Here is a 14090-nt window from a genome sequence, read left to right as displayed (position 1 = left end):
CGTCAATATTCTACATGGTACAGTGTAAGTCCAATTAAAGATAATGTAGCAAAATAAACAAACAAACAAACAAAGAAGCAAATAAATAAATAAAATGTAGTTACTGAAAGAAAATGTTAACTGATTAAGTTTAAAACCCAGTTTCTCTATTTACTAGCTATATGACCTTAGACAACTTGCTAAATTTCTCTGAGTCTTGATTTTTCCTCTCAGTAAAATAGAAATAATCAAATAACATTATCCCCAAAAAGTTATTGTAACTATTAAATGATAGTGCATGTGTACTACCTAGAATATCGACTGGGACACAGTTTTGCTCAATAAATATTAGTTCCTTTCCTTTCATTTCTTTTTCTCAATTTTTAATTATGTCCTTGCTAGAAAGAGAAAAGTTACTCCCCATGTTCTGAATATTAGTGGAATGTCTTGTCTAATATTCTAGTTACCTTTATCTACGCCTTTCAATATACACAAGGGGTCAGTTTCAGTTAACGTGGGGCCAGTACGCTGTGATTAAGAGAAGGATTCGAAGTGCCGACCTTGGAGTCAGAGCAGTTGTGCTTGAATCCGGGCTCTGACACTTACTAGTCTAATGACTGGGGGACTTCAAACTCCACTGTAAGCCTCAGATTCTGTATTTGTAAGATGAAGATTATAAGAGTAACTACTACTTTGCGTTCTTGTGAGGATTTGGTGACATTACCCAAATGAAGTGCTTAGCTCAGTAGTGCCTTACATGTAAGTGCTCAATAAAGGTTAATGTTAAATAATATTTTGAAATTTATTAAAGAAGGAAATAAAATATTCCTAGAATTAACATTTAATCTGAGTATTCATATCAGAAACCATACATGCTAAGGAAGTCTTGAGTTTGAAACAGTCTGATTATGATTTAATTAGGCCTGTGTTTAGAATATAGGTTCTGAAATCAGGCATCTCTAAATTTGAGTCCTAGTTCTGCTCCTAACTAGCTGTGTGACCTTATAAAAATGAATTAATCTTTCTGAGTCTCAGTTCTTCATCTATAAAATTTGGATAAATTGTTGCCCTAGCTCAGTGGTTCTCAACCTTCTGGCCCTTTAAATACAGTTCCTCATGTTGTGACCCCAACCATAAAATTATTTTCGTTGCTACTTCATAACTGTAATGTTGCTACTGTTATGAATCATAATGTAAATATCTGATATGCAGGATGGTCTTAGGCAACCCCTGTGTAAGGGTCGTTCGATCGCCAAAGGGGTTGCAACCCACAGGTTGAGAACCACTGCGGCCTAGCTGGTTTGACTCAGTGGATAGAATGTTGGCCTGCGGACTGAAGGGTCCCAGGTTCGATCCCAGTAAAGGGCACATGCACAGGTTGCGGGCTTGATCCCTAGTAGGGGGCGTGCAAGAGGCAGCCAATCAATGATTCTCTTTCATCATTGATGTTTCTATCTCTGTATCCCTCTCTCTTCCTCTCTGAAATCAATTTTAAAAAATATTTTAAAAAATAAAAGTAAATGCTGATAAATTGTAATACCTATAACTTGAGCTCCAGAATATGCCAGAACAGCACTGGCCAGCTTCTGTTCTGATTGCCTACATCATTCCAATTAATACATATTTTGAATATCACCCTTGCCCATATCTCACAGGATTGGCTTAAGGATTAAATGAGGCAATGAATATCAAGTACATTATACATAGTATTCCATACATGGAAGCTATTCATTAATCAGATATATCTGATGTCATTTTAATTATTTTAAATAATTTTATTTAAATTATCAATACATTTCAATAATTTAAAAATTAAAACAAGTACCTTCATGCTCATTTAAAATAAATTCTACTGGATTACTAATACCCAGTCCTGAACAACGAGGTAGCAGCAGAATCACTTTAACTTTCTGTAATCTATTATCCTTCCATTCAATGTTCAGAAATGTCTCAGGAAGTATTTCAATATCTGGGAGAAAAATATAGAAAAAATTAATGTAAAATACTAATTAAAAGCCCTAATGCAGTATGTAAGTAAGCCTATTTATCATTGTTCGTTTTTAAATCCTCATCGCCACAAAAACTCATTCTAATGTAGTCAGAAAAGATGATGTTCATCTCTGATAAATTCCCAAAGTTAATACATGAATTCTGTAGGGTTTTCTCTTCACTTGAGAGAGTGATTTTGAAGTTTAAATATTTCCTACATAAGACATAATTAAGTTTTCCATTCTGAACTTAAGATTCCATTTAAAGCAGTATGCTGCAGTGGAGGGAAATGGCTTTAGACACAAAAATACCCAAATTTGATTCCCAATTTCACTATTTACTAGCTGCGTGACAATCTCTCGAAGCCTCCATTTCCTTCTTCATTAATGTGGGATAACAAAGCCTCCCTCATCTAATGGTGGTGAAGACTGAGATGAAGTAGTTAAGCTCACATGGTGCCTTGTGTACCCTGAGTGCTCAGTAATGGTTATTTCCCTGTCCATTTTTTAAATGCCCTTTTATATTCTATCTTCCCAGAAAAAAACCCAGATATCAGTAGTATTTATGAGCCACAGTGTAAGGTCACTCAGGGGCCTTGAAATTTAGTTTAAGAGTCTGCCCTCCCTCAGGTTATAACTCTCTGTACCCTATCATTTTTCTTGTTGTTAATCTCCAACAACAATCTGCAACTGAGGTACATGCCCTTGCAAAGAATCAAACCCGGGAGCCTTCAGTCCCTGGGCCGAGGTTCTAACCACTGAGAAAGCTGGCCAGGACTCTGTGCCCCTATCTTAGGCCACTTCTCTGCTTCTGCAATGGCTCATGTTCCCCTCACTGCTGAGGAGTCACTCCTGAAATTGCCCTACCCACTCCTTCCTCTCTCCTGATTAAGTTTTCCCTCTTCCTATTCTGTCTCCTTTGAAATTATTGTTTTATTCAAGTGGGCCTTTTGTCCTCCCACCCCCATTTTAACTTATTAGAAAAGTTCAAACATATACAAAAATAGCCATAATATATAATAAATTCTCAAGTACTGTCACAGTCCTGCAACAGTGAACCATTCATGTTCAATCGTTTCATCTACTTCTGCACCCACTTCCACCACCCCACATACTTTGAATCTATAAATATTTCATCGTATATCTCTAAAAGATAAAAACTCCTTTTAAAATAGAATTACAAAATTTTAAAAAATCCTAATTACCATTAAATAATAATGGCATCAAATGATGGCTAAAATTTCTCATCAGGCACACATCAAACATTTTTAATAGTTTGAATTGATACATCTTATATTAAAATTTTTTATCTAAAGAAGCTTCCCCTATTTTTCTTATCATTTATTTCTTAATGAAACTTGGTTATTTGTACTAGATTTTCCCACAGTCTGGATTTTGCTAATTGCTGCCCTAGAGTGTAATTTCATATGTCCCTGCTTTTTGTTCTTCCCATCAATTAGTAGATCTTTAGAAGCTCAATTAGATTCAGACTCTCTTGTTTTTTCGTTTTTTCTTTTTCAGTGGGGAGGCAGAGAGAAGCAAAACTACTTCACAAATGGTGTCATATTCACCCACTATGTTCCCTTTGTAGTATCAGCAAAGGGGTTATAAAATAGTCATAGGGTGGTGTCCCCTTAGCCACAGTTTGTTTTCATGGTTTCAGTTACCTGTGGTCAACCATGGTCTGAAATATTAAATTTCCCCAATCATCAACTTCAGCTGCTCCTGACATCAACCATTGACATCGTCATGGCTCAATGATTCAGGATCACCGGAAGCAGATGATCCTCCTTCTGATATATCATCAGAGGATCATAGTAGCCTAACACTTCGTCTCATTATGTAGGTGTTTATCATCTCACATCTCATCACAAGAAGGGTGAGCACAGAACAATAAGATATTCTGAGAGAGAGGGAGGCCATATTCACATAACTTTTATTGCAGTATATTGTCAAAACTGTTCCATTTATTATTAGTTATTGTTGTTAATCTCTTACTGTGCCTAGTTAAAAAATTAAACTTTATCACACGTGTGGTTTGAGGCACCCATTGTATCATCTGTGGATAAGGAGGCTACTATATACTAATTCTATTGCCCTTTTTTTATTTGTTATCTGGAAACTTTATCACACGTGTGGTTTGAGGCACCCATTGTATTCCCTACGGATAAGGAGGGGCTACTATATACTAATTCTACTGCCCTTTTATTTATTATTTGGAATATACTTCTAAAAGGAGAAACCTCCTTTCCTCTATGCTTGGCCACCCAATAGTTCCTGTTTTCCCTGTTAACTAGGTAAAAGGTGGTCAACTACTTGAGAGCTCTAAAATGTACAGAGGTGATAACTGTACAGTAGCCACTGCCTACCGCGGCTGAAAGAACTGTAAACAAGGAACTTAACAAGTCAGAGGAGGGGGAGGGGCAGCAAGACTGAGATTGAGCTCTCCGAGGGCAAGGCTAACACTGCTAGGACCCCTGCATGGCCGCCACAGGGGAAAAGTCTTGCAATGTCTCTCCAGCACCTTTTGAAGGCAGAGCCTAATGCTGAGCCAGCTGGCAATGGAGAAATGGAGTATAGAGTATACCAAAAGTTGTGTTAAGTTTTGGTAAGTTGTATTGTTCCAGGAATATGCCCATGTTGTTTAAATGTTCAAGTTTGTTGGCATTAAGTTGCTCATAGTGTCTTTTTATTATGTTTTAACTGTCTCTAGGATCTGTAGTGACTTTGATCAGAATGGGCTCAGAATTTTTTTTATATGTGCCCTGACCAGGGATCGAACCTACAACCTTGGCAAATTGGGATGGTACTCTAACCAACTGAACTAGCCAGGGCCAGATCATAATTGTTTTATGATCTTTTTCTTGAGTCAGAATAAATTCAGGTCCTTTATCCATTATTTGTGATATTTGTCTTATCATTGAGTTTAATATATTTTAGATACAAGTCTCTTATCAGAAATATGATTTTCAAATATTTACTCCCATTCTGTGGGTTGTCTTTTTCACTATCTTGATAGTGACCTGTGAAGAACAAGTTTTTAATTTGGATAAAGTCCAATTTAGCTAATTTTTTCTTTTGTTTTGCTATTATATCTAAATAACCACTGCTAAATCCAAAGTCATGAAGATATACCCTGTGATTTCTTCTAGGAGCCCTATAGTTTTACCTCTTATATCTCTGTCTTTAATCCACTTTGTGTTAATTTTTGTATATAACTTGAGGTAGGAGGCGAACTTCATTCTCTTTCTCTCTTTTTTTAATCCTTACCTGAGACTTTTCTCCCATTGATTTTTAGAGTGGAAGAGATAGGAAAAGACAGAGAGAAATATCAATGTGAGAGCAACACATCGATTGGTTGCCTCCTGCATATCCCCTGATCAGGGCCCAGGCTGGAAAGGAGCCTGCAACTGAGGCATGGGCTCTTAACTGGAATTGAACCTGGGACCCTGTGGTCCACATGCCAATGCTCTATCCATGGAGCCAAACCAGCTAGGGCCAACTTCATTCTTTTTCAAGTGGCTATCCAGTTGTCCCAGCAGTAGTTGTTATTTCTTCCTCATTGAGTGGTTTTAGCATAATCAATATATATAAAAGCCTAAGCGACTGTTCGACTGTTTGCTATGATGCGCACTGACCTTACTACTGGGGTCTGGCCCATCGGGACTGGGCGAGATAGGCCGGACATGCCCTGGACCCCTCCTGTCACTCTCCCTGGCCCGATTGTGCACCAATGGGGTCCCTAGGCCTGGCCTGCACCCTCTCGCAATCTGGAACCCCTTGGGGGATGTCAGAGAGCTGCAGGCCAGGCCGAGGGACCTCACCAGTATATGAACCCATGCACCAGGTCTCGTGTGTGTGTGTGTGTGTGTGTCGTGTGTGTGTGTGTATAAATATAAAATATATCCTATATAATAAAAACCTAATATGCAAATCAACCAAACGGCAGAATAACCGGTGGAATGACTGGTCACTATGATGCGCAGACTACCAGGAGATAGACACTCAACGCAGGAGCTGCCCCCAGCCTGCAGGCCTCAGGCCAGCCAAGGCAGGTGCCAGCAGGGGCCCCCCAATTGCCCCACCGGTCGCCCCACAGATCAGCCCTGATCGCCAGCCAGGCCTAGGGGCCCTACCTGTGCACAAATTTTGTGCATCGGGCCTCTAGAATATTATATATTGCAGTTGTTTCAGTAGTATGTATCATACATGTTAATATGATATTCCAATTCCCTATTCCATTTCCCTCTCTCCCTCAGCTATTAGATATACATTCTTTATTTGTTTGATTGGTCCAAATATTATAACACACATCACTGACTTAATAATTTACTACTTTTATCATTTCATGGACAGAGCAAGAATGACAGAACATATTAATTCTATTTCCTTCTATGTGACGTTGTTGTATTTTATTTTAATTACATATAACACACATATTTACAATCCCACAAGACATTAGACTATACTTATTTAGATTTACCTATATACTTACCTTTTCCATAGTTCTTCATTTCTTCCAGTATCTACAACCTTCTATATGAGATGATGTTCTTTCTATTTAAACAATAGTCTTTAGTATACCCTTTATTGTGTCTGCTGGTGACAAACTCAGATTTTATTTGTCTGAAAATGTCTTTATTTCACTTTATTTTAAATGATATTTCTGTTGATTATGAAAATCTAGCCTGGCAGTTTCTTTCAGCATGTAGATATTGTTTAAAGGTCTTTTGGCTTCATTGTTTCTGTTGAAAAGTTAGTTTTTAGTTTTATTGTTATTCCATTAAGAGTAGTATGTATCAAAATTACAACTAAAATACAGAACCATCATTGAGCACTGCCTGAAAGCTGGCTGAATGGAAGCCCTACAACTAGAGAAGAAAACACACTGAGATTGGTAGGAAGGGAGCCCGCATTGAGCGAGCTGGTCCGTCACCCACGTGTGCTGCTTTTTAAATCAGCAGAGATATCGTCTCTGTGGAGGCCACCCAAGAGGAGAAAGAGGTCCCAGAGCTGGGAAGAGAAGTCCCCATAACTACGGGCTGTAAAAACCATCCAGGCCTTAGCCAGTTTGGCTTAGTAGATAGAGTGTTGGTCTGGAGACTGAAGGATTCCCAGGTTCAATACTGGTCAAGGGCATATGCCCAGGTTGCGGGCTCAATCCCCAGTAGGGGACGTACAGGAGGCAGGCAATCAATGATTCTCTGTCATTATTGATGTTTCTATCTCTCTCTCCCTCTCTGTTCCTCTCTGAAATCAACAAAAATATATTAAAAACAAAAACAAAAAACCAACAGTGACAGAGAGGCTGCCGGAGACCCAGATGTTCCTTTTAAATGGCCAAGTATGTGAACTTACTCAGACTCAATACCTCTGAGCTCCAACACGGGGTGGCTCTGGGGGACCCAGACACATACTGGGAGGAACTGGACTGTTTGGCATTGGGGCAGGAACCCAGGGACGGCTTTCTTCCAGACAGGGATGCTCGCAAGGGTCATTGTTCCTGCACTGGCAGCCATATCAGTGCGGCCCACACTGTTTGCTCCGCCCTGGTGATTCCCTGAGATCCCTCCCCATCGAATTTGCAGCTCCACCCAAGCTGTTTGCAGCAACTTTTCAAAATGAATGGCCTGTCCTGGCTCAGGCTTTGTTAAAATCTATCAAACAAGCTCCAGCTGTTGACAGCATCCCCTAACCTATCAATAAAAGGCCCAAGACCTGGCACTAGCACAAGCCTGCCTTGCTTCACAGTTAGGCTTCGAATCCTGCACAGCAGTTCTCCCACTGTACTCTCAGCTGGTCATCACATCCAATTGACCTGGAGATCAACTCCTCCCAGAGAGACTCAACTACAAGACCTTGCACACAGCCCACACAGGGGTGCACAAGAGGGCCCAGCTCTGGTGACTAGGAAGGCTGAGCCCCTGGGCCCTATAGGACACCTACTATACAAGGCCACTCTACCAATTCCAGGAGATATAGGAGCTCTGCCTATTACATAGAAACAAACACAGGGAAGCAGCCAAAATTTGGAGACAAAGAAACATGTCACAAATGAAACAAATGGAAGTAAGCAAATATTAGATACAGAGTTCAAAACCATGATTAGAAGGTTACACAAGGGTCTTCATGAGACTTTCAAGAATCTTAGTGAGAATGCCAAAGACATGAAAAAGGACCAGTCAGAAATTAAGCATACACTAACTGAAATAAAGAACAATTTACAGGGATTCAACAGTAGAGGATTCTGTGAATCAAATCGACTTGGAAAATGACAAAGCAAAAAACACCCAATCAGAAGAACAAAATGAAAAAAAGAATAAAAAAATATGAAGAAAGTGTAAGGAGTCTCTGGGACAACTTCAAGCATACCAACATGTGCATTATGGGGGTGCCAGAAGGAGAAGAAAGAGAGAAAGATATTGAAACCTATTTGAAGAAATAATGACAGAAAACTTCCCCTACCTGGTGAAAGAAATAGACCTACAAGTCCAGGAAGCACAGAGAGGCCCAAACAAGAGGATCCCAAAGAGGCCCAAACCAAGACACCTCATAATTAAAATGCCAAAGGTTAAAGACAGAATCTTAAAAGCAGCAATAGAAAAGCAGTTAGTTACCAACAAGCGAGCACCCATATGACTGTCAGATCATTTCTTAACAGAAACTTTGCAGGCCAGAAGGGAGTGGCAAGAAATATTTAAAGTGATGAATAGTAAGGACCTACAGCCGAGATTACTCTACCCAGCAAAGCTCTCATTTAGAATTGAGCGTCATATAAAGAGCTTCACAAACAAGAAAAAGCTAAAGGAGTTCATCACCACCAAACCAGGATTATATGAAATGTTGGAGGGTATTAATTAAGGAGAGGAAGAAGAAGGAGGATAAAATATGAACAATAAAATGGCAACAAATACATATCTCTCAACAATCAAATCTAAAAATCAAAATAAATGAACAAGAAATCTAATGAACAAATAAACAGGTGAATGAAATGGAATCAGAGGCATGGAAGCATGGAACAGACTGACGAATCTCAGAGGGAAGGGGGGGAAGGGGGGGGAGGAGGAGCGGGAAGAGATTAACCAAAGATCTTACCTATGGACACAAACAGTGAAGGCCTGGGGTGGGGTGGGAATCAGGTGGAGGGGGACAATGGGGGAAAATAAGGAGGACATCTGTAATACTCTCAACAATAAAGATTAAAAAAAATAGTAGTATGTATCATCTCCCTGGTTGCTTTGAACACTGTTCTTTGACTTTGTCTTTCTGCAATTATGCTATGATGTGCCTTGTATATTTTCGGTATATTTATTCTTACTGGAATGCATAGGGCTTCTTAGTTCTATGACTTAATTTATTACATCCATTTTGAAAAATTTCCAGCCTGAATTTCGAATATTATTTCTTCCCAATTTCTCTTCTCTTTTCCTGGTTTCCCAGTCACAACATACATGCAATCACTGGATCACCGAGTCTCATGTGTATTTTGTGATATCTTTCATATTATTCACACTTTTGTCTTCTCATGCTTTAGTCGGGGTATTTTCTTCAGGTTTATCAGTTCACTTATTCTTTCTTTAGCTCTGTCTAATCTAATAAATCTATCATTATCTTAATTTCACATATTGTATTTTTCAGTTCTAGAATTTTCTTTTGACTTTTAATTTTTTTAAATGTGTTTTTACTGATTTTAGAGAGAGAAGAAGAAAGGAGAGAGAGATAGAAACACTGACGAAAGAGAAACATCAACATCAATGGGCTGCATCCTAGACACCCCTACTGGGGATCAAGCCTGCAACCCAGGCATATGCCATGACCGGGAATCAAACCTGTGACCTCTTGGTGCATGGGTCAATGCTCAACCACTGAGCCACACCGGTTGTGCTTCTTTTCACTTTTTAAAATTATTGTTTCCAGTTCTCTGCTGAAATTCTACAACTTGGCATTTAGTCTCATCAGCATATTAATCGTAGTTATTTTGAAGTCCACATCTGATATCTCTAGTATTGGACCCTCCGTGGGCTTGCTTCTATTATAGTGTGTTTTTTTTTTCTCTTTATTTCAGCTATAGCTTTTCTTTTTGTTTGTCTAGTGGGTTGTTTTTTATAATTTAGTGCCAGACATTGCATTTGAAAAAATTTAAGAGATAATATGAAACCTAGGATTATGTTATTTTCTTCCAGGGAGAATTTACTTTTGCTTCTGGTAGGCAGCTAAACCTGAGCACTAGCAATCCCAGATCATCGTAATCCAACTGCTAATTGAGATGATTGACATTTGGGCTTCAATTCATGGGAGAACTGATTACTATCCAGGATATACTTCTTTTGTGCTCCAAATAAAATGCTGGTTATTTACCAGTCTATTTTTCAAGGTCAAGCCCTGAATTCTACTTTTTCTCTCCCTCATCCTGTGAATCTGTCAAAAGTTTTTCTTACTTTTCAGCCTCACTGGGCCTATAATAAATGTTATTTTTAGTCCTAGCATGATCCAATAAAAACCTTTTTAAAAATAAGAAGCATAAGGGGACTTATCTTCTAGATAATATCTTTGTCCCTTAAGCTCTCCTATGATTGTGTTCTTATTTATTAAAGGATGATCAATCATTTCTACCACTCACTTTGACTACTTATTGTTTGAACCTAAAATTAAATAGTGGCTAAATGTCAAGCAATATACCAAAGTACCAATATGTTCATTAATTTAAACTAGTTGTTTAGCCCTGGCTGATGTAGCTAAGTTGGTTGGGCATTGTTCCATGCACAGAAAGGTTGCTGGTTTGATTCCCAATCAGGGCACATGCCTGGGTTGCAGGCTCAATCTCTGTGCAGAAGGTAGCCAATAGATGTGTCACTCTAACATAGATGTTTCTCTCTCTCTCTCTCTTCTCCCTTTCTCTCTAAAAATCAATAAAAATACATTTTCAAAAACTGTAGTTGTTTAACCAATATTAATCGATAAGAACAGACTGATATAGCATGAGTTAGTGAGGATTTTAAGAGTATAGTTCACATAGAGTTTTTACATTAAAAATAACAAATTCAAACATTTTTAATATTTCTAAATCTTTTTGTAATTTTTATTGATTGGTTTTAGAGAGAGAGAGGAAGGGGGAGAAAGAAACATCAACTTTGTTGTTCTATGTATCCATGCACTCATTGGTTCGCTCTTGTATATGCCCTGACCGGGGACCAACCTGCAACATTGGTGTTTCAGGACGATGCTCCAACCAACTGAGCTACCTGGCCAAGGCTCTAACTCTTGTAGAACATTATCAAACAAATGAATATTAGTACTTACTTTTACATCCCATTTTTGTGAAAAGGTTCTTCAGGTCAGGATGCTTAGCTTGTGATTGCACTCCACACACAAATATTTTTGAGATATTATTTGTTAAGTTTGACATATGGGCAACTGTGTACCACGAACCTGTATTGACCATTAAGATATCATCATCCACATTTAATAAAGCCTTTACAGAATGGACAGCAAGACTTCGAGATTTATCCTGCAAGATATGGTATGATTAGAATTTCAAAGAATTTAACTAGAAGCATGAACTGACTTCTTTTGGTAAAAGAAAGTAGTTGGTAGGAATCTTGAAGAGACACCTAACCCATTTTATTTTAAAGCATCCTATACATTAAAATACAAAGTTAACAAAAATAACTGATATAAACTGATTTAAAACAAAGACCTTTGTTTAGCTTAAATTATGACTGTTATCATTTAACTTTGATTTGTAAGAGGTATATAATGCAATGCCAAAGTACCCAAAATGTGATGAATAGATTAGTGATGTCCTGCCCATTCCTAGTCATTCATGAAAGCCCATTCATCTACTACTGCCATTCTTCCTTTTTTAAAAAAACAAATTTGATTGATTGATTTGAGAGAGAGAGAGAGAGAGAGAGGAAAGAAGAATGAGAGAGAAACATCAATTTGTTGTTCCACTTATTTATGCATTTATTGGTTGATTCTTGTATGTTCTCTGAGAAGGGATCAAACCAGCAACCTTGGAGTATCAGGACAATGTTTAACCAACTGAGCTACCTGGCCAGGGATACTGCCATTCTTTCTTCCCTGTTACATTGTAATTTAAATTGCTGCTAGTTCACAGAGCTTAAAAAATGGCTGACAAGCATATAAAAGGAAGCTACACAGACTGGGATTCTGCAATTGATCTCAGTGCTCAGTAGGGTGTCTCTCTAATATAAGGCCAAAAGATTCTGCCCAAGAATATGGGTCCAGTAAAGGAATAAACCTTAGAAGACCAGGTAAATCTGAGCTAAGAATTGGAATCTAAGGACATAAAAATTAATTTAACTTAATATTTTAGACCTTTTATTTTTCATTTATGGAAACCTCATTATATCTCATATTCTCTTCCTGCATTGATAGACATTACACACCTCTTACAAATCAAAGCTATAAGACTATATTAAAGAGATAATGGGAAAGTATAACACACTGCATTTTCAAATGCAGGATGGCTCTAGCATTTTCCACAGAAATGTAAGGAAGAAAAGGTATCATTGTACCTTCTCTTGAATCTTCCCTTGGGAGAGAAAAATATAGCTGCCAGCAATACAAGTCTCCCCACGTATAGAATCTGGAGAGAGAATATGTTCTTTACAACTTCACATAGGACAAAGATGCCAAAGTACAATAGGAACACTGATTGTAGAGGTATTAATTTTATTCAAGGTGGAAATTAGAAACCTCCCTGATAATCTATAAAAATATAATCAGTTTGTTAGATTTTATTTTATTTATTTTTTGTTGTTGATAATCCTCACCTGAAGATATTTTTCTATTGATTCTTAGAGAGAGTGGAAGGAAGGGAGGGGGAGAGACAGAGAGAAAAACAATGATGTGAGGGAGAGTGGTTGCCTCCCCCATGTACCCCAACTGGGACTGGGGATTGAGCCTGCAACCAAGGTACAATGCCCTTGACCAGAATTGAACCCAGGACCCTTCAGTCCCTGGGGCCGACGCTCTATCCACTGAGCCAAATCGGCTAGAGCAGGTTTTATTTTTCAGTGGAAAGATTCCTTGGATAAGTAGGATTATTGAGAATCACAATGAATATAAGTGTTAATTTACCTGAAATATGAGTTTATAATCTTTGAAGAGATCTATATTTAGAAGATCACTTTTAAGATGAGATGGAAAAATTAAGACATCATAGCAATGTTGGTCCACAGCAAAGACTTTTCCACCAATATGCAATACAGTTTTGACTTTACTGTAGCCTCTTTTCTTCAAACTAAAATAAACTTCTTCAGGGCTGTAAACATACAACATTAGGTTGTAACTACAAATATATTACATTAAAAATGTATTTAACACTAGCATCTTTTCTTACACACAAAAAAACACACCACTCCATATATTACATTTAATGGAACTTACAATTTTAGGCAACAATCAGTTAAAAGATAGAGACAGAAAAGCTAACCTATTTATGTGATTATCTTTGGTAGTTTGGTGATAAGATTCTGAACTAAACTATGATTCTCCAATTACTCCCCCATTTAAAAGGTAATATTTCTTATCACGTTATTTTGAAATATGAATAAAGAATTTGATTAAAACTCTTACCTAATTTTTAACGTATTTATCCAAGCATAAAGTGGCAAAGTGGAGGCCCTTAGTTCCTGGTTCCTAACTGTTTCTGGAAGAATGTGGTCAATTGAAAGGGCATCATGTTTGATTCGACATCTTGCCAATGCCGCAGCCAATTTTGTCTTAAAACTAGAGACAGAAAATCCATTCTTGGTGATTACTGCATTGAAGACAAGTCTATAAATTTCCACTGGAAACATTAACAAATTAGATTTCAAATTTTAACAAATCCTTCAGTAATTCTATTTCAAATTTTTATAGTCTAAAATAAAAAATGGCCATATTTGAAAATAGAAATCCAATAATCCTGCTTCCTCTTTTCAGTTTTTGCTGCCCCTGTATAGTTAACTGTGCATCTGCTCAGATACTTTTATCAAGTGCTAGTTTCAAGACAAATTTAATGTAGTGAAAGAGGTGTAGGATTTAGAGTCAGACAAACCTGAAGTTAAATTCAGGTTCTGTCACTTACTAGCTGTGTGACCTTAAGACAGCAAC

At 37.8% G+C, this 14090-nt stretch overlaps 1 protein-coding gene across 1 annotated transcript in view; it reads right to left on the bottom strand.

Moving 5' to 3' along the window:
* Window positions 1-14090, bottom strand: part of NSUN7 (NOP2/Sun domain family, member 7) — a 37626-nt gene that overhangs the window by 12626 nt on the left and 10910 nt on the right. Inside the window, exons 4-7 of the mRNA XM_005877463.2 lie at window positions 13572-13724; window positions 13074-13257; window positions 11268-11475; window positions 1805-1948 (exon numbers count right to left, since the gene is read on the bottom strand). Of these exons, the coding sequence (XP_005877525.1) occupies window positions 1805-1948; window positions 11268-11475; window positions 13074-13257; window positions 13572-13724 (689 nt within the window). The remainder of the gene's footprint in view (window positions 1-1804; window positions 1949-11267; window positions 11476-13073; window positions 13258-13571; window positions 13725-14090) is intronic.

The sequence above is a fragment of the Myotis brandtii genome, unplaced genomic scaffold (assembly GCF_000412655.1).
Source record: "Myotis brandtii unplaced genomic scaffold, ASM41265v1 scaffold520, whole genome shotgun sequence".
In the NCBI taxonomy this organism is placed as follows: domain Eukaryota; kingdom Metazoa; phylum Chordata; class Mammalia; order Chiroptera; family Vespertilionidae; genus Myotis; species Myotis brandtii.
Note: the sequence above shows the minus strand (reverse complement) of the source record. Positions and strands in the feature narration are given on the sequence as shown.